Source organism: Trichechus manatus, unplaced genomic scaffold (assembly GCF_000243295.1).
Source record: "Trichechus manatus latirostris isolate Lorelei unplaced genomic scaffold, TriManLat1.0 scaffold00141, whole genome shotgun sequence".
Classification (NCBI taxonomy): Eukaryota; Metazoa; Chordata; class Mammalia; order Sirenia; family Trichechidae; genus Trichechus; species Trichechus manatus.
The window spans coordinates 1,953,404-1,978,821 of record NW_004444077.1 but is presented as its reverse complement, the minus strand read 5'-3'; the positions used below and the strand labels follow the sequence as shown (position 1 = coordinate 1,978,821).

General features: G+C 36.9%; 1 protein-coding gene across 2 annotated transcripts; it reads right to left on the bottom strand.

Moving 5' to 3' along the window:
- On the bottom strand, positions 1-24,960 carry FAM76B (family with sequence similarity 76 member B). Of its 2 annotated transcripts, none has more exons than XM_023739830.1 (10): positions 24,649-24,960; positions 23,771-23,835; positions 22,857-22,911; positions 21,626-21,781; positions 20,568-20,767; positions 16,213-16,260; positions 15,941-16,021; positions 15,160-15,292; positions 11,688-11,789; positions 1-2,809 (listed from the first exon to the last, which is right to left on the bottom strand). In XM_023739830.1, the coding sequence occupies exons 1-10, from the start codon at positions 24,733-24,735 to the stop codon at positions 2,720-2,722; spliced, it is 1,017 nt and encodes a 338-aa protein (XP_023595598.1). In that variant the 5' UTR covers positions 24,736-24,960; the 3' UTR covers positions 1-2,719. The 2 variants fall into 2 exon arrangements, with proteins under 2 accessions (XP_023595598.1, XP_004385602.1); XM_004385545.2 differs by having other exon boundaries at positions 15,160-15,295; positions 24,649-24,955.
- Positions 24,961-25,418: the final 458 nt, after the last annotated feature.

The following is a 25,418-nucleotide window of genomic DNA, read 5'->3' as shown; positions in this document are numbered from 1 at the left end:
TTTTGACAAGTTTTTATTGTGAAATATTAGATTTAGGAAAAAAAGTACAAAATGTCAACAGTTAGATGTGTACAAGTACAGTATTTCAATAGTTTATACATGTGAACAGCTTAACAGGTCCACTGCAGAATGCATATTTAGACCAATACAATCTAAAAAGGACTGCAATATTCACAGGCTACTGATTCATAAATAACTTGAGCCAAAATGACCCTCACTGGTAAATGCTAATTAATAGCTGAAAACAGGCTAAAAAGCACAATACAGCACACCATAGTATCTCCTTACATATCCACATTTAAAGATTATCAGCTTATTATGTCAATACACTACAGATCCAGGACTTGGACTCAATTACTAGTTTATACAATTTCAAAAAATTTAAGTTATAAAATAAGGTCATGGAATAAAGAGAGGGCATTTAATTAGGACTAAATACTGTGAAGCCCCTAAAAGGTTTTAGCCTTGGAATATACAAAGCCTAATTATTTAGACTGATTTTTAATTTGTAACTTAAAAAAGGGGGTGGGGGGAGACTTACTTTTGTAGCAGCTCCATTAAGGTATAAGTACTACTACACAGTTTATTTTAAAACCATAATAACCACTGTGAATTGACAAATGGCATGAAACCAGAATATAAAACATTATACATTTTAAAGAAAGGTAATGGAGTATCTTATGAATTTAGCAAGTCCTGCAAACATTAAAATTCATGTTAAGAAAGCATTATCTACCATGGTTTAGAACACTAAATTTAGGAAGATTATTACATAAAAACCTTATAAAAATAAACTGGTTTAATTTTTCTAAGTCTGATTGATTCAATCTTTTGATATCGCTTGAAAATTACTCTAGGTTAGATTATTTCCAAACTGGACAAAGAATCAAGTGGTATCATTTATGGTATAATTATAGGAATAACTCTTCTGTCAGTGGAGGTTTATATGTTGCTGTGATGCTGAACAGGTTTCAGCGGGGCTTCCAGACTAAGACAGACTAGGAAGAAAGGCCCGGCCATGCACTTATGAAAAATCAGCCAGTGAAAACCCTGTGGATCACAATGGTCTGATCCCCTTGTACATAAACGGTTACCATGAGTCAGGGGCCAACTCAACAGCAGCTAACAACATACAAATAACCCACTGAAGTGCAAGCCATGTTAAAAGAATTGATAAAAACTTCCTATGTGCTTAGGAAAGACAATCTTTGATATGATATTCATAATCAATGCTTGCTTACAACATCTTCAAAATCAACAAATTTAATAAGTGCCTGTAAGTTCCTAAGAGAAAAAAAATGTCATGCTATATGGATCCTTTAAAATTGAACTAAACATCTGAACTGGTATTTATTAAGTAGAAGATCAATTCCATTACAGGCTGAAAATCACTGGATCAGAATATAATTAGTAACTTCACATAAACTATCCCATCCTACCCTAGCCTTTTATAGATAACTTTGAAGATGCTGAGACAGTTTTCTTATAAATAGTGCCCAAATCTTACAGTAAATTCCAATTTATTCAAAGCAATCACAGATTGGATGAAAAAGTTATTTAATTTTTCCAGATTTGCTTAAAATTTACAAATTAAGTATGGTGTACATAAATATTAACTTAGATAACCACACACATATGGAAAGCAGAAATACAGATCACTGTAGAAACATTATAAAGAAATTTCATAAAAGTAAAATATTTAGCTCACATAATATGAACATGAAGCCATGACATAAAAAATAAAATTACTCTATCAGAAATGATTTAATATTAAATCTTTGGGGAACTATTTTGACATAATTCAATGACCAACAGCTTCCCTTATCACATAGAAATAAACCACAAAATCATCTAAAGTCTATATGCATTATCAGTTAGTTCTTAATGCAACTTCAAACATTTTACTAGCAACTTTGATTTTCTTTTGAAATAGGCTTCTGTACATATGCATTTATATACAAACATTTATTAAACATGATTTTAAAACAAACTGTATATACAAAAGATCAGCATTCCTATAAATAAAAACATTAGGTGGCAAAAAGGCACTTGTAAGTAAAAATCTACAGTAGTTTTTACAAAACAAAAACACATTTTACCTTGATACTGTACAATAAACATTAAGTCCTATGCCAATAATGAAAATACTAGGCTACTAACTAATGTTAACGATGTAATTTTTAAAAACATATTTACATATACTCTGAAGCTTAATAAAAGCACCATGATTCTTTCCTAAATTCATGTTGATGCAAAATAAAAACACAATTACCAAAAAGCCAGTGTTCACCACTTCCTTGTCTAAAAGTTTTTCTATTTCTAAACTGAAAACCGTTTATCTGAAATTAGCATAGTGTAAAAACAAAAAAACCCTGCTGTTTTGACTTTTTAAAACCATACCTACTCTATTATTGCATGTTGCATTTTTATAAAGAGCACTACTCATGCACTCCTTTACAACTGTTTAATACTATTGCTGGCAAAAAAAGTTTCTGGATACCAAATAATTAAAAAGTTACTTCAAACCAGTTGAAGTTTTATTTAAATGTTTTAACAACTTAAAAAATGCTGCATATCAGTTACAAAAGTGAATAGGAAACACGCCAATTCATTTGATGTGCAAAAATATTTTTCCACTACACAGAATTTAAGGGCTTCACAGAATTTTCTTTTCCAAATTTACATTTTAAGTAGAAACACTAAATGAATAACTACTTTCTCAAGGAGATGTTAGTATACTTCCACTTTTGTCAAACTTTTTACCCTTTGACAATGCTGCAACCTGCTTGAGTAGTTCTCTGTTTTTGGCCTGTGGGAGACAAAAACATTTGACATTAACAATAATATTTGAAATATTAAGAGTTATGCTGACTCTATTTAAATCTGTTCTCTTCATTTATATAGAAAAACTTCTGTGAAACAAATCAAAAAATTGGTATATTTAAGTTCATCTCTTAAATGCTGGATATGTAGAAGGAAAATTCTTGATTGGTTTAACAGCCCGTTTGTAAATGTCAATATTAATTCAACAAAAGATACAATTGCTTATGAAAAAGGCAACTTAAAGTGAATCCACTTAAAAGGGAGCTCAAATTTCGGAGTAAATTTAAAAAAAGACTGGCCCTTTATCTTAAAAACACAAATCAAAAAACTCTAAAATAAGATGTGTTTTATAATTAATAAGATCAAAGAATGAATCAAGTGTCAATTTGGGAGGATATTTCCCAATAAATTGCATGATGTCTCTCATTTGATGTTTACCTTTCTATTATACAATCATAAAACATCATTTTTACAAAAATATTCAAAGACTTATCACTTTGCCACAGGGACCCCCTTAATGACAGTGATATTATTCTTTTGAAGTACCGTTTCTATGGTCTTTCCTTTAACTGCCATACATTCGAAACTGACTTGTGTGATTTCCGCAGTTTCACATCGTTTTTCAGTTTATGACAGCCTGAAAACTTTTTTGGCAAAGATTCAAAATTTCAATTTGCCAATGATCTGAATTTGCATTTCATTATCAAATGTTCTGTCAATCATTGACAAAGACACCGTTATTGAGTCAATGAGCTATGACAGTCACTAGTTTAAGTAGGGACTTCAGTATTTTCATATTTTGACTGCCTTTGCCTTCCTATGCAGTCTCTTAACTGTGGGAACTCAAATAATGAAGATTCCCAGTGTACAAATACATTAATGATCAACTACTTTGAAGTTTCGGGCCAAAATGGAAGGAGCTTTGAAAACAGTTTGAAACCTGAATGCTGCCCTAAATATAACAAAATTTTAAAAGAAATCCTTTGGCTTATGGTTGAAAACCATTTTCGTCTACAAGTCTCAAATTTTTTTTCTTCTGATAGACTGTCTTAACCTCAGTACCTTCATCTTCTACTCTAAACGAGTCTTTGTATGGCCAGGTATTATGGATTGCAATGTGTCCCCCAAAAATATGTCAACCTGGCTGGGCAATGATTCCCAGTATTGTGTGATTGTCCACCATTTTGTCATTTGATGTGATTTTCCTATGTGTTGTAAATCCTATCTCTATGATGTTGATGAGATGGGATTAGCAGCAGTTATGTCAATGAGGCAGAAGTTAATCTGTAAGATTGGATTGTGTCTTGAGCCAATCTCTTCGGAGATATTAAAGAGAGAAGCAAGCAGAGACTCAGGGGGACCTCATACCAAGAAAGAAGCACCGCGAGCATAGCTCATCATTTGGACCCAGGGTCCCACTGCTGAGAAGCTCCTAGTCCACAGGAAGATTGATGACAAGGAACTTCCTCCAGAGCCAACAGAGAGAGAAAGCCTTCCCCTGGAGCTGGTGTCCTAAATTTGGATTTTTAGCCTACTAGACTGTGAGATAACAAATTTCCCTTTGTTAAAGCCATCCACTTGTGGTATTTCTGTTATAGCAGCACTAGATGACTAAGACAGAATTTGGTACCAGGAATGGGGTGCTGCTCTAACAGATACCTAAAATGTGGAAGTGGTTTTGAAACTGTGAATTGATATAGGACTCAGAAGGAAGTGAGGACAACTGTTAACACTGGAGAGGGGGCAGAGGGTAAGAAGCAGCAGCAGAAAACCGGCAGCAGCAGAAACAGGAGTCTAGCGTGAGACAGTGGTGGAGCCGACCCATGGAGCTAGAGAGCTGACTGCCTTTGTGTAGGAGGCTTCCTGGGAGAGCAGGGTGCCTCTGGGCACTTATCAGTGGAGACACAGAGCTTTGGAAACTTCCCTCAGCAGGGCAGACGTGGGCAGTGAGGCCCGAGGGGCTGAGAGGCCAAGGAACCAGGAAGCAGAAGCTGAAGAGGAAAGAACACAGGAAGCCGAGCTGCCTCAGTCTCAAAGGGTATGGCCATAACCTCTGGGATCTCAAAGGGTGGGGCGATGACCTCTGGAGTTTCTAAGGGTGGAGTTGCCACTCAGATGAACTAGGAGAATGGTGCGCCTAAAGCCGAGGAAGCAGAGTTGCTGTTCCAGTGGGCCTGGAACGCAGAGCTGAAGCCGAGGGCCGAGAGGCCTCCACTAAGAATCTGGAAAAGTGTGGCCAATACCTAGAGTCTAGAGGGCGAGGCCATTGTATAAATGGTCTCAGAGAACGGAGGACTGTTTTCAAGCTTTGAGGGCTAATATAATGTGTTCTGCTGACTCGCTTGGTGCCTGTTATGCCTTCTTTCCCTCCAATTTCTCTCATTTGTAATGGAAATGTCTAGCTTGTGCCTGTTCCACCATTGTACTTTAGAAGCAGATAACTTGTATTCTAGATTTCACAGATGAGGAAGAATTTCTGGATTTTGGACTTGGAATTGAATTAAAACTTTTGCTATGATATGACGGGGTGAATATATTTTACATGTAGCAAGAACATGAAGTTTTGCGGGCCAAAGAGCGGAATGTTATAGATTGAACTGCATCCCCCAAAAATATCTGTCAACTTGGCTGCGTGATGATTCCCAGTATTGTGTGACTGTCCATTATTTTGCCATCTGATGTGATTTTCCTATGTGTTATAAATCCTATCTCTATGATGTTGATGAGACGGGATAAGTGGCAGTTTTGTTAATGAGGAAGGACTCAATCCACAAGGATGGATTGTGTCTTGAGCCAATCTCTTTTGAGATATAAAAGAGAGGCGAGCAGAGAGATAAGGGAACCTCATTCCACCAAGAAAGAAGCAGCAGGAGCATAGCGCATCCTTTGGACCCTGGGTCCCTGTAGTGAGAAGCTTCTAGTCCAGGGGAATACTGATGACAAGGACCTTCCTCCTCTAGAGCCAGCAGAGAGAGGAAGCCTTCCCCGGGAGCTGGTGCCCTAAATTCGGACTTCTAGACTACTAGACTGTGAGAATAAATTTCCCTTTGTTAAAGCTATACACTTGTAGTATTTCTGTTATAGCAGCACTAGGTGGCTAAGATAGCAAGTAATACCCTGCCTTAAACGTCTTAAAGCACTTTCATGAAATATAAAGTTTAAGAAACTTTTTAAAGTTTATAAAGTTTAAGAAACTAAGAAATATCTTAAAGCAGTTGCATGAAATATAAATTTTTTCAGGCTTTATGCTTCAATCCCCCTTCTCCAATCTAACTTTCCCTAATTAACACCAGTGACCTCCAAAAATGCAAATATCTCAATGCTATCTTATGTGTGTAAACCAAATAGCTTTTTATGTTTGGCAGCATGATTACTAAGGTTTCCACATAATAAGGTTTCCCTATAAAATGGTTGGAGCCCTGGTGGCACAGTAGTTAAGAGCTATATGGCTGCTAACCAAAAGGTCGGCAGTTCAAATCCACCAGATGCTCCCTGGAAACCCTATGGGGCAGTTCTACTCTGTCTTATAGAGTCGCTATGAGTCGGAATTGACTCAACGGCAAGGAGTTTGGTTTTTTTTTTTTGTTGTTGTTAAACTAAACGGTCTGAGAAACTCATAGAGCAAATCAAGTGAGAATGCCTGGCAGTTAGTGAAAATCAAGTAAGCACGTTCATGATCATTGTTACTCAGCTGACCAGTCCTAGTCAGTGTGGTGGTCTTCTTTCTCTTTTTAATTTTAGCTGCCTATTATTTAATTTAATTTATAACTACAACAGACCCACAGGATACAGACAACAAATTTAAGAAACAGAAAAATTAAGAATACAATTTAATAAACGGCATTAAAAAAGCATACTTCTGCAAATTTGCCTGTAAGTGATCTCCACAGAGCTATGTTACATTTATATAAAAATGTTTATACTGACATACCAAATGGTTTAAAAGGGAATCTTCAAATTACCTTTTCTCAATTATCAAGAAATACACAAACAAAAAACCTCCCAAATTTATATATTTCATATTTTAAGTGTAAAATACAAGCACTCTAACATGAGGTATTAAAAGCAGTTTTTTTCTATTTTTGACACTACAGCAATCTCAATTTGCATCTGTATATTCAGTTCCCTAATCAAAAGCACTAATAAACTTACTTGTTGATAAATCACGTAAGAAAAAAGTATTTAAGAAAAATAAACAGTGCCTCAAATGTTAAATGGAGACAAATTCAAATCTGTCTTCTTCTAGTGAGAGTACTTTAGAAATGAATTTCATAAACACAGGACTTAAATATACACAGACGTAAATTTTCCTATCCTGAAATTACTTTACTATACACCTTGCAAAAGAAAATCAATGAAATGACTTTAAAACTCTTAAGCAATTTAAGTAAAAAGTTGTTTAGAAACACTGACACAAAGAACATCTCGATTAAGAATCACACAGACCCTGCTTTGAATTCTGGCTCTGGTGCTTATCTGTTATGTAACCCAGAGTATATCTTCTCACTAGTAAAACAGAAACTCAGCCAAACACCTCAAACTGAGTTGAAAGAACTAATTATACAGCATAACACAGTGGCTGGTAGCCACTCCTATGTTGGTTCCCTTTCCCTTTTATCCGTTTATCTACTAAACAAAAGGTAGAATTTTTGTTTGTTATTCTAGATAATTTGAAAGGTTGTTTTGTTTTATATATTTTAAACAATTTTTTCTTGTGATGCTCAGTGCTTATTTAATAAGTTTGGTAGTTAAATGTTTTAAGAGCTACTACAGCAAGGTCACTATGAGTCAGAATTGACTCAATGGCAATGTGTTTGGTTTTTAGCAAGGTAAATTCTGTTACAGGGTTCAATTCCTTATCACATACAGATAAGAAACATAGTTAACTACATTTACTTGACTTGGTAGAGAATCTTACTAGTAAACTGGGTTGTTAAAGGGGATGGGGTAAAAAGAGGGCACCTTAAATAACAGTGACAGAATGTCCAGCAATAACACAAAAGATACAGAAAACTAGTCTGATAACAAGGATAAAATAGATAAAAGCCAGCGACTTGAGGAAGGGGGAGCCAGTGTAGAACAGGGGAAAGTACAGTTAAACCTAAATCAGAAGATGTAGCTGTCACTGCTAAAAAAAAAAAAGAAAGAAAGAAAAGGAAAAAGAAAAAGAAAAAAGGCAACCCAAACCTACTGCCATCTAATTGATTCTGACTCATAGCAACCCTACAGGACAGAGTAGAACGGCCCCAGAGGTGTCCAAGGCTGTAATCTTTATGGAAGCAGATTGCCACATCTTTTTCGTGGTGCGGCTGGTGGGTTCAAACCAAAGACCTTTTGGTTAGCAGTCGAGTGCCTAACCACTGCACCACAGGGTTCTCTACTTACTAATTGTATAACCACAGTTTCATCTGTAAAATGGGGATATCACATAACTTACAGTTATTATAAGGAGCAAATAATACATGTAAATTTATGTTGAAAATGTCACACCTCTGTATTTAAGTGGCTAACAGACATGTGAGGAAATGCTTGAGATCACTAGCCATTAGAGAAATGCAAATCAAAACCACAATGAAATACCATCTCACCCCAGTATTACTGGCACAAATCAAAAAAACAGAAAATAACAAATGCGGGAGACTGGAACTCTTATGCACTGCTGGTGGGAATGAAAAATGGTATAACCATTTTGGAAAACAATATGGCATTTGCTTAAAAGCTAGAAATAGAAATACCGTATGATCCAGCAATCCCACTCCTAGAAATATATCCTAGAGAAATAAAAGCTGTCACGTGAATAGACATATGCACACCCATGTTCTCTGCAGCATTGTTCGCAATAGCAAAAAGATGGAAACAACCTAGATGCCCATCAATAGATGAATGGATAAACAAACTATGGTACATACACACAATGGAGTAACATGCAAAGATAAAAAACAATGATGAATCTGCCAAGCATCCTACAACATGTATGAATCTAGAGAGCATTATGCTGAGTGAAATAAGTCAATCACAAAAGGACAAATATTATATGAGACCACTACTATAAAAACTCATGAGAAGGTTTATACACAAAAAGAAACGATCTTTGACGGTTACGAGGGATGGGAGGGATGGGAATGGAAAAACACTAAATAGACAATAGGTAAGTGGTAACTTTGGTGAAGGGTAAGACGGTACACAATACTGGGGAAGCCAGCACAACTTGTACAAGGCAAGGTCATGGAAGCTCTTTAGATACATCCAAACTCCCTAAGGGGCCAAATTACTGGGCTGAGGGCTCTGGGGACCATGGTCTCAAGAAACATCTAGCTCAACTGGCATAACAGTTTATAAAGAAAATGTTCTACATTCTACTTTGGTGAGTAGCATCTGGGGTCTTAAAAGCCTGTGAGCAGCCATTTAAGATACTCCACTGGTCTCAACCTGTCGGGAGCAAGGGAGAATGAAGAAAACTAATGACACAAGGGAAAGATTAGTCCAAAGGACTAATGGACCACAACTACCACAGCCTCCACCAGACTGAGTCCAGTATAACTAGATGGTGCCCAACCACCACCACTGACTGCTCTGACAGGGACCACGATAGAGGATCCTGGACAGAGCTGGAGAAATATGTAGAACAAAACTCTAAATTACAAAAATAGACCAGACTTACTGGCCTGACAGAGACTGGAGAAACCCTGAGAGTATGGCTCCCGGACACCCTTTTAGTGCTGTAATGAAGTCACTCCCGAGGTTCACCCTTCAGCCAAAGATTAGACAGCCCTATAAAACAAAACAAGACTAAAGGGGCACACCAGCCCAGGGGCAAGGACAAGAAGGCAGGAGGGGACAGGAAAGCTGGTAAACAGGAACCCAAGGTCGAGAAGGGAGACTGTTGACATGTTGTGGGGTTGTTAACTAATGTCATAAAACGTTATGTGTACTAACTAATGAGTAGCTAGTTTGTTCTGTAAACTTTCATCTAAAGTACAATAAAAAAATAAAAATAAAAATATCACACTTCTACATAAATATTAGTCACTACTGTATTATGTGAAACTTCAACTACCAATCAAGAGGAGCTAGGCTTAAGATACCAATCAGGCTATGACGTCTGGGAGGCTCCACTCTTCTTAGAACTATGATCAAAACAAAACAACACAACCAACTTCTATTTTGAACAGTGGTTATTACCACATTTAAATTATATTTAAGTACTGCTCACAACTTTTCTTTATCTCAGTATGGATTTTCTCTAGAGTTTTTGTTATATCTCATTAAATCAGAGATCATCTTACGGAATATTTTTTTCCCAGGTAATCATTCAGCATTAGTAACTGAATGAGAAAAACAAGAGTATCATAAAACTAAATACAATACCTGTGGTGGATGAAAACCATCCTGTACCATCACGTACAAGAAGTCTAATATACAATATGCGCACTCTCTAAAGACAGAGGGGCAGATGGGCATTTCCACAAGTCATCACTCATTCAACAAATTTTTGAGTGCCTAACATGCACCAGGTTCTATGCAAAGTTCCTCTCAAAAATTCTTTGGAACAGTAAGATCAGGGTTAAGAGCAAGCAATCTATACTTCCAATTTCAGCAAATTTCTAAATCCACTTTTCAATCCTACTCAAGCTACTTGCAAAGAAGTAGAAAGAATATAAAACTAAAAGATAGTAATAGCAAGTATCCTCTGGAGTTATGTTAAAAAAAACCAGGACAGTATTAATTTCTTCCTTCCCAAGATGATCCCTCCCATCAGAGTCAGAAGCCTGTTTGCTGGCAGCTCCTATGCTTTTAAGACTTATCCTTAAAAACCCTGTTATTCAAAGAGTAATTCTACAAATGTCAACATGTATAGACAGGATGGATTACATAATTAATTTAGTGTAGTCTGATTTCTAAATTTATGAAACTTGGGTGAGAAAGGCCTCAGTAAGGGAATAATCTGTATCCATGTTGGATGCTCACCAGCTCTACATGTCAGATAGCAGGCACTATCCTCTTTGTCACTGTGGTGACTCTGGCTTCACAACTGATCACTGAGTTACTCTTTATGTTTAAATCTTGCTTAGTACATGTTGCAGTACTCTGAGGTTAAGGTGGATCACTAGAGGCTTCCTGTTGTGGCAAACAGCGGTACCCTATTTTGCACTTTGCAAATCACAGTACCAAGGTTAATGTGCACTCCTGCTTGAAGCGCTGCACGCAGCATACATTTCCTCCACTGGAGGTCCCTGAGAATTGGTAAGCTTCTGTATGCCCACCTCCTTTCCCAATATCTGGGAAGAAATAGGAAGAACGATTACCATATTTTATGCAAATAACACCACCTTCTATGTTTGTTTGCCAACCACACCCTCTCCAAGAGACATTTTTATAAGCACTATGCTAATTTTGTTTTTTTACAACAACACATAAATATCACTGACATACTGCCTTGAGGTCAGCTAACAAATGTAGAAGGTGCACATTATTTGCATAAGAAATACAGTACACAGATTACTAAAGACCTTGTTTTCATGAATTTAATTTTCAATTTCTTTACTTTTGGTCCTGTGATGAATTCAATTTGATCGATTACGTACTCCTATAATATCCTCCTCTGAAAACCCCAATTGAGGTTTAGGGTAAAGTTTCCAGGATTAATGTATTAAATCACCTTTCAAGTGATTCCAAATGATATCTTTTTATGGGATCAGGACTTAACAACTATTATAGAGCCAAATCAAAGCTGAAAACGCACAAATACTAATAAAAATCCCTATACAATAGGGATACCAATACCAGTCTAAGTCAGTGAATGTTTTTAATTAAGTTTAGGTCCCCTTGCCTAACACTCAGTTTATATAAATAATGTCATTTACCTGTAGTTGTTCCACAGTTTCTTTATGAGCTTTTTCCATACTGTTCATCTTTGTTCTCAAATTCGACTCTTGGTACTGAAAGTCTGCCTTTAGTTCAGTTAGCTGAGGGATTTAAAAAAAAAAAGAACTATATCCACAAAACACACTATTTTTAATATTCCTTTACAATAAATTCACCCTTCATTATAAATGTGGAAGATGCTAACAGCAGTTTTCTGAGTTCTACATCCTGTCTAGAATGTTTTGTAAAATGATGAATTCTACCTACTTTACAATAAACTAAAAAACCCAAACCCACTGCTGTCGAGTCAATTCCAACTCGTAGCGTTTCCAAGGTTGTAAATCTTTACAGAAGCAGACGGTCACAACTTTCTCCCACAGAGCAGCTGGTGGGTTTGAACCACTGACCTTTCTTTTTGGTTAGCAGATGAGCACTTAACCACTGCACCACCAGGGCTCCTTCCTACTTTACAGTAGTGTAATTTTAATTTAAGATAGTATCTGACCATTAGTAAAACTTTTGAGATGATGTCCCCGCCCCTTTTTTAAAAGGGGGTGTCACTAGTCAAACAGTTTGGTGACTGATATGCCAACAGGAAAGCTTTAGGGCTAGTACCTTGGAAAATGCTTCAATTAAAGTGTGCTTCATATTTGTAAATGTGTTTCACAAAGAAAACATTAAAACTGGTTTCAGGTTAAAATATCTTTCAATGATAAAAGAAAAAGTTTCACACTGGGCAAGTCTAAAGAGGAATGGTCTTATCAACCAAGAGCTGAAATCTATTTTATAATTTAAAAATAGAGAACAAAACACAGAAGTGCAACTAATGTGTAATGAGATGGGAAATGGGGTTACTTTAAAATTTGGGCGGAATTAGATAAATATAAAGAAAAAAAGCTGGTGGTTTCAGGAAGCAAAAAAGGCTACAGAAGAATTATAAATATAAATGACATATACAAAAGTACAAAATCTTGTGACCTCAAACTAAAAAAAAATTTGGTATATTTTCATTACCAGAACCATGCAGACAAAAGTTGCCGGTAATCTTAAATGATTTTCATTATGTAAGCTTTAAAGATTAGTATGTCTGTAACTGTAAAAACCTAACAGCTGGTAAGCTGAAAAAGGTACAACATAAAGAGAGAAAGTCATGGTGTCTTATATTGCTAACTTTCTGAATAAACGCCACTTTTTGTCACAGTAAAAGAATAATTGGATTCTCTCTCCCTCCCTTTTATATATTATGAAGGAATTCCTGTTTTGAAACATCAATTCACTATATCGTGAGTTGCCTCCAGACTGTGAGCTTTTAGAGGGTAAGGATCATGCCTTGTTCATTTATGTTCGTATCCTAATGATCTGGTACAGTGTCTGGCTCTAGAAGTCACTCAATAACTGTGGTTGAAACAAATTCAGAAAAATAACTTAGCTGTCTTAGATTTACTTTACAAGAAGCAGTCGTAAACGTGTAGCTATTTTAGGTTTACAATAATTATTTTCCTTCTAACACTGATAATTTCAATACTCATAAGTGTTTTTTAAAAAAGAACACTAACAAAAGTAGAAAACTTTTAACAAACTGCATTATAGAATAAGTATGCTAAGAAAAGGAAAATAAAAACCTAAAAAACAGTCAACAGTTCATTACTATTTGGTGTAGGAATCATTGCTGTTTTGCAGCAAACTTATCATTTTATTCAACTTTTATTTAGATTAACGTGGAAATATTCAGCTTTGTGCAAATATAGTATCTCTAAATTTGTGCATAGTGCAAATTTCCACAAAAGTGCATTATTTTAAAAAATCCTGCCGTTAATCAAAAAGAAGTATAAAATATAAGACACCTATACTATTCTACTTTTATCTTATAGGTAAATCCCAATTTTCATATGCTGAATTTGCTTAAAGTAGGGTACAAATGTATTAAAATAAAGTTACATCAACTAATCATCAACATGTGGGAAAATACAACATGAAAGATGTTGAATGTCAGGGGTAAAAGCCAGCTCAAGCTCAAGCACTGCTATAGATACTCAGAGATGGATAATTCATGTATGTATGTATAATCATGTCCTGTTTATAATTCTTAAAAAATGTTTTTAATATCTTCCTGTTGCAGAAGATGCTTAATGTAAGTCCAACTAGATACAGTCTGAAGATCATAAAACAAGTATACAAGTAGACTCTACACTCAAAAATGACCAAATATCAGTAATAGCACTTATGAACACTTAAACATAGGAGTTGTACTAAGTACTACGCATTTTCATTTAATCACTACCATCCCATGAGACGATACCAATACTCATATTTTTAAAATAAGAAAACTGAGATTGTACAAAGAAGTGAAAGCATTTTGCTCAAAGTCATACAGTTAGAAAGTACTAGAATTGGGATGTGAACTTAAAACCAAAAAACCAAACCTGTTGCTGTCAAGACAATTCGACTCTAGTGACCCTGTAGGATAGAGTAGAACTGCCCCGTAGGGTTTCCAAGGTTGTAATCTTTATGGAAGCAGACTGCCACATCTCTCTCCCATGAAGTGGCTGGTGGGTTCGAACTGCTGACCTTTTGGTTAGCAGACAAGCACTTAACCACTGTGCCACCAGGACTCTGGGATGTGAACTTTGGTACGGCTAAATGACCGTAATGCTGTTTCTTGCCCCCTACCTGCCCACCATTATCCTATCCTAATTTCACACCGTAAGATAACCTTCAAGTGTCTAAAATTGTTAACACTCTTCTTTTCAATAAATGGGCAATGTATTTAATATCCCTCTTGATCTAACTGATCACAGGGAAGTCCCAATAAGTACACTTCCTTAGTACAAAATGATCTTAGACACCTACTGCTAATCAAACCACAGAGGAAATTCCCATACTTGTCACCAGTTCTTTTATCTTTATTGAAACAGATACAGGATCAGTATGTCAAAGGGTCTATATTCAATTATTTTAAATCACAAGAGTTCACACAGTATTCCATTTACATCTCGGTTTCAAATTAAGACGTTAGATTTCTTTTAAAATTACATGCTTAATAAAACCAGTTGATGTTCAGAAATCATTACAATTCTAATTAGCTTAGTTTAGTCAATTCTTAGAACTGAAATTCCAAAAGAGCATTTCTATCGATCTTCATTAGATGACTTAGATTCCAAATGGGCTTTTGTAATGTATAAGAATCATGTGCAACAAAGATTATCAAATTATTAAAGGAAGTCTAAGGAGCCCTAGTGGCGCAGTGGTTAAGCGTTCAGTTGCTAACTGAAAGGTCAGTGGTTTGAACCTACCAGCTGCTCTGACAGAGAAAGATATGGCAGTCTGCTTCAGAGCAGTTCTACTCCGTCCTACAGCATCGCTTTGAGTCAGAATTGACTTGACAGCAACAGGTTTTTTAGTAAGATTTGCAATTATCAAGCAACAGCCAAGATGTAAATCTTACCAGGCTTCAGTGAACCATGTTCTTACCTTTTTATCTTTCTCTAAAATGGTCTGGTCTCTTTGCTGTAAGAGACGCTTAAGCGACATCACTTCTTCTTTCAGTTGACTTATAAGGACAAAATTGTCTGTTCCCCCACTATCTGCTGACTGATTTATAGAGCTACTAAAAAGAAAAAAGTAAAACACAGTTAAACAAAACAGAAGGAAAATTAACAGGTGTTCAAATTGCATAAATTAGACAATTCCACAAACATCCTTAAGGCTAATGCAAAAAAATATGTACCTGACAGAAATGGATGCAACTGGCAAATTACCTTACTAATGGCACACATTACATACACCTGCAGAAATATAATTCAGTATTAGCTTTTAGGGGGTCAATACTTCTAGTGTAAAGCAATAGGCAGCCAATTTGTACAGTAACATCAGCAAACTTTTGGCTAATGAACTAAAACAAAGTCACGCTAATATTTTAAATCTAAAAACAGGTCAATTTAAAATACCACATCTATTTGTGTTTCTTTGATGGATAATTAAGATAAAGAGAATGTTCTCAATTCAGATGTTTTCTTTTTTCAAAACCCAAATTTATCTCCCAAACAGAACAACATAGTTCAGTGCCACTTTCTTATTGCCAAAATTAAGTTTAAAAAAAAATTTTAAACTGATTATGTTTATTCTCCTAGATGATGCAAAGAATTCAATGTAGAAGATATATGTTTGTTCTTTCATCTAGTAATAACTGGCAATCAACCACAGTTGTTCAACTAAGTTGAATTTTCATAACACTGAAGGAATTAATTTTTACCTATCTCCATTAGATGGCTTAGATTCCAATTTGGGCTTTTTCTTTGGAGTTTCATTCTGAATTGCTGCAGAGGATTTATGGCTGAAATGAAACATTAATAAGAATAATCAGTGTAAAAAGGGCAGATGCATTAAATGATCAGTTACTCTTCTCCCAAAATATTACTGAACACTACTGATTCTTTTTTAAAGCCTAAGTAACAAAGTTCAAGGGATGTCATATTTAAAAATATACATTTCAAAATACTTAAGAAAATATGTTAATGTATTTACCTTTGTTTCCACAGTCCCTGCTCTTGTTCTGGACTCAAATTGCTGATTCTGAAAGATATATAAACGGCATCTAATAACAATATTTAATACAGCTACATTTAACAACATCCTTTCCAAATGGAATCAAATTACATATATTTGTAAGATTTTGTTCAGAGAAAGGCATATTCAATTAAGTTTTCAGACTAAGCTTATACATTGAGTGATTCACATTCTAAAGAGAGAAATTCTAAAGAAATGACTACTAACCACCTTAAGTTCTTTAAGAAAGGCAAGAGACTGAATTTTCTTTGTAATCAGACCCTCCATAATTCAATTTAATACCATACTAAGGGTTGGGGTACATAAGCATGAGAACCATTAAAACATTCGGGAATCATTGTGCTTAGTTTGCCCTTACTATTTCAGACAGAAGATGCTGTATCTCAGTTTAAGGTTAGGCTTTCCTAATAATCCTAAGTGGAAATTCTTCCTTTAGAATAATTTAAGTTACTCAGAATTAGTATGTCAGGTTGAATCAGGAAAGATGTTAATTTCTTTGTTTCTGTCCTACTTTTCCTAAGAACCCTCTCCAAAGTCTCTAGATCTTCCTTTAGTCAGTATATCTATTCCTCACTTACTGATTATCTCGTTATCCGACATTCCGCATTTATGACAATAAAAAAAAAATCTACTATCTATTTTACACATTAATGAGGTGGCGGGCATGGTGGCAATGGCTGCGGAATGTCCCCTCCCTCCAAGAGGGTCTCCAGGTGGCCTCCAGGAAGCTGGGCTGAGCTGCCCTGTGCCCTACACTCCCTCCTGATGGCCTCTGAGTGGATGAGAAGCCCACACTAAGCCAGGTGGTACCTGTTTTGGGTTCCCAGCTCCTATGTGGCCTGAGACCCTGCAGCTCAAAATTGCTATGGGGTGGGAAGGGAGAAAAGAAAGAGGCCCTTGAGAGGGTGTTTGGTAGAAATGCATACAAGTTTAATGACATGCCAGTGAGCTGAATTGGGCCTTAAGTCTCTGCTTCGGGTGGGGTCGTGTGGGTAGTCAAGGCTCCCAGCGTCCTTGCACGAAGCCCCCAAGCCTCAGTGACTTGCCTGGCCTAGAAGGTAAAGTAAGCTCCGGGATCTTGAACTCAGAGTTTGCAGGGGTGGGAGTGGAGCCCTGGAGGTGGCTCTGCAAGGGAAGCTCTGACCCAGCACAGAAGGAATGTGAAATGGTTAAGCTGTGGGCCCTCCAGTCACACAGCCCGGCTTTCTCCAGCTTTGTCTCCTCCGAGCCTCCTTCTCTGCAGAGGGATAATCTATAACTGGACTCATCACAGTATGAGCAAATCTGTAAATCTTAGCTGTTATTATTTCTATGATCATATTTTCTCAAAAAAAAAAAAAAAATCAGATAAACGGATGATCTGAAAATCTTTCATTTTCGCATTAACACCAATTTTCGCATAACGACCTGATCTTTGGAACCTAACCACGTCGCTAAGTGAGGACTGGGTGTACTTTGGAGAAGTTATGCTGAAAATACTGGGTAGTTCCACAATAATTATACTTGTAATTAATGCTCCAATACTTCTTTTCCAATATGCCATATGACTAACAGCCACCCTGTAATTCACTATGAATGCAACATTTTTTTCAGCTATACTTGCACATTAAGCAATCCTTCATTAACCCCTAGTTTATTCACTCAACAGCATGTACAGAGCACGCACCTCTTAGGTGCCAGACACTAACCACTTACTTACATAATTTAGAATTTCCTCAAAGTGTATGATACTGTATATCTTAGCTGAGCTACTATCAAAGTTGAAGGCATACAGTATTTGGTTAGAAGACACTGGAAGACATGAGCTATTTGATTTGACCTTATGCAAGTTACTTAAAATCCTTGAGCCTCAGTTCCCTCATCAGTACAATGGGTATGACATGTATGGTCTAAAGACGCGAGGATTAAATGAGTTATGTATGTAAAAGGACGTAACATCAACTAACATAAAAAGATATATACGTGTCAATATATACGCATACACGTTTACATTTGTGTATATAAAATTTACTACTGTTTTAGCTATATAAGTTTTTTAAGCAAAAGCAAAAAAGCTGACCATGTTCTCAAGAATCAGCTGTAAATAAATACTAAGTTGGGGGAATAGTAATTGTAATTATATAAACGCAAGTTACTCTTTTCCTGCAGCAATGAATGGTGACCCTACTGAGGAATTCAGTTGGAGTTGCCTTTTTGTTTTATTCACAAATTTCATTATAAATACTACTGACCTATAAACTCACAAATGGATTAACAGCAGTATCCAGATCTCAAAGTGAGAATAATTACATTAATAACAAGTTAACAGAAACACTTGGAATTCTAATCTTAGCTTCCTGAGGGTTGGCTATTATTGGATCAAATTTGATCTTAGGTTTTTTTGTTTTGTTTACCCCAAACACCATATATTAGAATATGTATGTTCTTCATAATGATTTTAATCTACTGAACTAAACATAAAACTATACACACTGGTTGCCTATTCATCAAATATTTTATTATCCAGTTTGTTTCTCTTGAGTAACCAAAAGGAAAATAAAAATTGAAAGTCAAAATCGTCCTCTTTTCCCTTACTGCTGAAGTCATTCTTTTAAAAGATTGTCACTGTCACAGAATTTGATCTTTAGAAACATACTCTGCGTTCTTTCACATCATGCTAAGACAATTTATCCGTATGGACAGGGGAAAGGGACATTTTGGCAAAATCTTAGGAGTAGGTCTGACAGATGCCACTACGGTATAGAGTTACTTTGTCTTATTTTCTTAAAAAAAGAAGCAAAAATAAGGGAGATTTATATTCCTTTGTTCCTTGCAATACTTTGATATGAAAGACCACAAAGTTTCTTTAAAAATAGTATGATCAGAAGTCATTACATTGTTGTTAGCTGCCATCAAGTCAATTCCAACTCATGGTGATCCCATGTGTACAGCAGAACGCTCCACAGGGTTTTCAAGGCTGTGACCTTTTTGGAAGCAGACTGCCAGGCCTGTCTTCCAAGGCACCTTGGGTGGCGTTGAACTGCCAACCTTTCAGCTAGTAGTTGAGTACTTAACCATCTGCTCCACCCAAGTACTCTTGGAAGTTAGTATACAAGGTGGTTTAATGGTTAAGTGCTCGGCTGCTAACCAAGAGATCGGTGGGTCAAACCTACCCAGCAGCTCTGCAGGAGTTAGATGTGGCAATCTGCTCTCAAAAAGATTACAGCCTAGAAAATCCAATGGGGCAGTTTTACTCTGCCACCTATGAGGCTGCTACGAGTCGGAACTGACTCAACGGCACACAACAACAACAGAAAGCACGACAACATGGTGAGTCAAGTGGCAAACTACTACTAAAGAAAATAATATCAGTGTCTCACGAAACCCCATGATCTACTCTGTGCCTGCCTATATCTGAGAATAAAATCCTGTTAATAAAACAGAACTACGTAATATCCCAAAAATACCATTATATGTTTCTAAAGCACTAGGCAGATCAGGTTTCTATAAACACAATTATGATTTTAAACAACTATCTGGAACTTTAAAGAATCAAAGAAGTTCAGGAAAAAGCAACAAATTCTTCTGAAAATGGGTCTCATGTCCCTACTTTTCCCATTTTAACTCTCTTTGTATTTTATGTTCTTGATTTTTCCATGAATACTAAAATGACACTGAAAAAACCCTTTACACAATAAACATAAAGAATTAAGATATTGCTACTATATAACTCCCCCCACCCCAAAGCTACTTTAAGAATCAAGTAACTCTCTATATTTGAATAGAGTTCCTGTCTATGTGTCTTTAAAGCCAGAAAAGTACAACTAGTTAGTATTATTTCTCACACTTTGGGTTAGTCTAAGATTTCAAATGTTTCTACCATGACCACAAAAGATAGTGCTACAATCTATTTCCTGCTCACTGGTTTAAATTTGTTTTTAGTAAAACAAATTAATGATAACTGATGTAAACATAATTTTTACAAACAAAATCCTAACAATTCTTCAAACAAAGAAATAATACTGGGGCTTTTGTTTATGTAAATCAATGAAGCATTAATTAACCCTGATGTATTTGTCTTGGCTTCACAATATAATCATAATTTTATATAGTAGTTTCCTCGATCTTTATTATTATGGTAAACAGCTAAACCCACTACACGTGTGTAATTTTATAAATTGAGTAAAGTGGGGAAACAGCCTTAGACACTCAAGAAGTTTATCATGTATAATGGAAACTAAACTAGCACAGTCAATATTTATAAAAAGCTACACACCAACATGTCATTAAAATGTTAGGGAAAACTTCAGAAAACATGATTTCAAAGTACATACTTGTGATGGCTACTGCTGTGACGATGGTGATGGTGATGATGGTGGTGGTGATGTTTTGAATGATGCTGGTCTTTCTCAGTAAGAGATGAAGTCGATGAATTTGAATGGGAAGATCCTAGGCTCTTCCTTTGTTCCTTTGTCTTCTGTAAAACTCTCTTGTAGGATAAAGTACAGAGCCAGCACAGTAACTTTCCATCAACCTTTTAAGAAAATATTTGTATTAGATTAAATGTACCCATAAATTTGTTGTTAAGTGAAATCAGGTAAAATAAAGTGCTCAACTTCCAGCTATAACTCATACACACAAACATGTACACTTTGCAAAATGGAAGTAAAATGAAGACTTCTGAAACTTGGGAAAGTGCTTTTCTAGAGGATAAAATTGATGGGAATGATATACAGACTTCCCATTAGTTTGGAGGCATTTAGACTTCTCTCCAAAATTAAGACCAAGATAACTTTAATTATCTGTTTTCTGTTTGTTCACATGAGTGCTGAAGTACGCCTTACAACTAGGTAGGATGCATACATTGCTTTGGGAGATCCTGAAACTGAGACACAACAAGAGGCTTGCATGACTGCCGGCCAGCAGAGGCATGCCACACGCCTGCACACATACACTTATTCAGTCACTGTAGGTAGAGAAAAACAAACAATGGTTTCAAATATGAGCCTCAGGTCAAAGGCACAAGTGTAACTTTAAATTACAAGTAATAATGTGCCATCAAGTAGTTTTTCACACCAGCAACTTCAAGTGATCATCAATAAGGGTGAGTAAGAAAAATTTATTTAACAGAAGTTAGTAATTCTCCTGAACCAAATGGGGATAACCAAATAGTACAGAATTTTAAAGCATAGTCATTCCAATTGATCAAAATAAACCCACATATGATGCAAATAAAAAGAAAATTCAGTACTCCTGCACTTCAATCTAACCCTGGTTTTCAAAGACCCAAAGGACAGATCATGTCTCAGGGGTGTTTTAATTATAATAATCCTCAACTTGTTTGGTACTGTATTTAATTTCCAGAAGATATAATACTATAAGTAAGATATACCTTTCTTCTTCCTTCTTCCTTCCGATCAAAAGCACACTGCTGTTTGCACTGTTCACAAGTCTGAGGTGGTCCATATTTTTTTTCTGAATTTGTGCAACGCTGACACTTTGTGCCAATAAATGCTGCAATTATGTTACAGTACTGACAAGGTTTGGGCTGAAAAACAGACATACATTTTCTTTGAGACACTTAGAAAGACTAGAAATTTGTTGTATAAAACATGCCCAGTGTTACAGACATATTTCCGAAATTAATTACACTATTGAATCAAAATTTTATTTGTCAAGTCTGTTGTTCTGTCATATTCAATGACATTTTTCATGTCTCTATTCATTCGACTAATACTTATTTCCAGAATCATGCAATACAGTGCTACTCTCTTGGAAACTTTAAATAAGATGATGAGAAATATATTTATGATTTACATAGTTATGAAATATAAAAGTTATACACAAAAAAGGGTACAAAGAATGAAAATAAAGGTATGTATGTACAGAAAAGTTTCATGTATCCAGAATTTGGGGCAATGAATTTCTACTAATTTAATATCCTGCTTAGCTTAATATACTATTAATTGAAAAGAAACATTTAACTTTTTACCATATACAGGTAAAGATAATGCAAGGAATATATACTAAAGGTGAATTTTCAATTTTCAAAAACTGGACACAAACATATCCAACAGTTTGATTTTCTTTGAAATCCAAAAGACAATTCAGGGTTTTATAGAGCCCTAAAGCCAGAACTCTAACCAATAATAAACGTAATGTATTTGTAGGCACAAGAGAGAATTTGGATGAGGATAGTGTCTTGAGTTTTTTGAATGAACACTTGAATTGTGCTGCTCTCTACAAACACTCTGAAGTTCTGAAGAGGTGCAAAAGTCTGATTATGCGAACTTTATGTATAATTAAGGTTCTTCATAACCATGAGTTTTCTGTATTTGACTCTTTAAAAGATGAATAGGTTCACAAATTTTACAATGAAATTCAATATACATAAATCATGCAATTTTACTGCTTTAAATTCTATAACCTCCCCATCAGACTGTCCATAGAAAATTTATTTGATGAAATATTTTGACGTTAAATATTTAAAAGCATAAAACCGTTGCCATCGAGTTGATTCCAACTCATAGCGACCTAGCAACATGTATTTTAAAAATGTGGATCTTTGTGAAAAACACTGACTAGTAACAATAACATGAAATGAAAACATGAGACATACTTACTGTGCCAAACTGCTTCACATTTTGAGCACACTTCTTACAAATTGTGTTCGTTTTGCTGAAAAGAAAAAGGTATACAAATGATAAAATTCATGTAGCTTTCTGAAGTAATTTAGCACGATGAACTAAACCAAATGGATGAGTCAAAAGTTTGCAGTACTTATAATTATTTTCTCTAATACAGACCAAGAAATTTTTTTTAACTACAAAGGATCTTTTTAGGGTTGTATTACCCAAATTTACTTCCTTTCAAACTGCCAATTTAAGATAAATATTTTTAACGTGTATCTCTCGTTTAAAAAAAAAAGCAAAAACCTCAGTGTTTCCTATCTGTTTCCAAAATCTTCACACAGCATAGCTTTATGCATCAGTACCTACTTAACTTTCCACTGGACCATTCTCCACTATTACGATGTCCATAGCTATTTGTGGCGTTATTTTTCTTCTTTTAGGCTACTTTCTTGTGTGCGCTCTTAAAGTGGAATTAGCCTGTTAAAAAGTATGTGCTGTTCTTCCACTGGTAACAAGTTACTAGATTTCACTCCTGGAAGGTAGTTGGTAACACTATAAACCTTTCCTCAGATCCATGTCAGCAGTAATGTTTTACCAAAAAAAAATATTTTTTATAGTTAATAGCAGTTGTTTAAATTTGCATTTTTGTTAGCAAGGCTGTATCTTTTCTATGCAATAATTTATTCTTTCTTAACCACAAACTGAAGTCTAATTGTAAAGTAATAACCATTGTTTCTTGTCAACATTCTCTCTCCCACTTTGTAAAAGGTTTACAACTTTAATTCAGGAAGTTAAACCTTTTTTTAAAAAAATACTTTATAACAACTATAAGATTACCATCTCCAAGTGTTCCTTAATGACAATGCTTTGTCTTTAACAATCAAAACTTGTTCAAATATACAAACCTCTCTTGTTGAAATTCTGATCTGCAGTAAGTACATTTTACAATAGGATGAGCAATCCGACATTCCTGTAACGAAACAATACATTAGTATCTATCTTCTTACAGTCCCAAACCTCACTTTTATGGTGGAAAATTATCATGTAGCCTAGTGCCTAGTCAGGTGTGTAAAACAACAATAAAATCTGTTTCTTAGCGTAGACAATCGACTGATTTACCACATAAGTATTCAATTACAATATAATTCCTTATGAAAGGCACAGGTGTCTTTATTAGTCGTGGGGGTATATTACAAACAAATTAAGAAACCTGTCAGGGCCGATTTCAGGGATTGGTTAAATGTGAAACTACTTATTTTGCACCGTTGCTCACAGACAGCATCCCGGCTTTTATGGGATGTAAGGTGCTCCAAATCATAGAGCATTCTGTTCCCAAGCCAGTCGCTTCGCTTTCCTGGGCAGGGAAGAAGGATGCGGCTTCGGGTTCCTAGCAAGAAAGTGCAAAAACCGTCCCTTGCCTCCTGGTGGAAGGAGAGGACAGACCAGGTAGAAAATCGAGATGAAAACATCTCCACCCCAGGGTCTCTGCGGCATAGACAGGTGGCTGCTTCACTCAGCCCCATCCAAGACCCCCAAACGCTGCTAGGGTCGGCCCCGTCCTGGGCCGCTTAGAAGAAGGCAAGATTCTGTATCCTTCTTACGGACCTTTCGCAGCTGATGCCCAAGCCGTTGTATAAAGGGGTCCCCAGATGGGGAAGCAAGGGCTCCAGACCCCAAAATCCCCGAGGCGCCGGAGGAGTGGGGCTGCAGGGCAGCGGGCACCCAGCCCCCGCGGGCTACGGCCGAGAAATCCCCTCCCACAAGCCGCCCAGCGCCTACGGACCTTGCAGAGCTGCTGCCCCTGGGAGAGCTCCTCGAAGGGATAGCGCTGGGTACACTTGGTGCAGGCATACAGGGCCGAGGCCGCCATCCTGCTCCTCAGTCTCCTCCTCCGCCGCCGCCGCCCGCTGCGAGGCGGAGCCCTACAGGGGACTCAGGCGCCGCCGCCACCGCCCGGGCCGCAGGCCCCTCCTCCTCCCCCTCCCCCTGCCTCGCGCCCACCAGTGCCTTGCCGCGAGAGCTCAAGGCTCCGCGGAGGACCCTGTCGTCTCCCTCCGCCTCCACTTCCGCCCCAGCCCACCCAGCGACGCCGTCCCAGCCGCTCCCGCTTGGGCCCCGATAGCGGCGGAGGGAGACGAAACGGCTAGTTCGATGTGATTTAGCTGCGCGGCGGCGGATCCGCTTCCTTCTCGGCCTCCCTTACCCGCCCCCGATTGGCCGCAGAGGCGATTGCGTCACTCGGTCGCTCCTTCCAACCCCTAACCCCGGCTACGCGGGGAGCGCCCACAAAGGGAGGAAGTCGCTGGCCAATAACAGGCTGACGCTCTCGGCGCGCGAAATCCGCTTTGAACACGCTCCTCCCAAAGATCCGAGTCGTAGCTGTTTCTAGCAACCAGTCCCAGGTTTGGGTGAGAGCTCCATAATCTAATTGGGCCAAGGTTCGCGAAAGGTTTCCTCTGTGTCGACTCTCTTTCTTTTGATTTCTATTGGACCAAATCATTAAGCCCCTCCTAGTCCGATTTGTTATTCGCCAAAAGGTAAGCACTTCACCTG

Coding starts and splice junctions, on each gene's coding strand:
- FAM76B (XM_004385545.2), bottom strand. CDS start 24,735: ATGGCGGCCTCGGCCCTGTATGCCTGCACCAAGTGTACCCAGCGCTAT. Junction 21,782..22,856: donor ATGTGAAGCAGTTTGGCACA/GTAAGTATGTCT, acceptor TCTGTTTTTCAG/CCCAAACCTTGTCAGTACTG. Junction 15,296..15,940: donor AAGCCATCTAATGGAGATAG/GTAAAAATTAAT, acceptor TTTTCTTTTTAG/TAGCTCTATAAATCAGTCAG.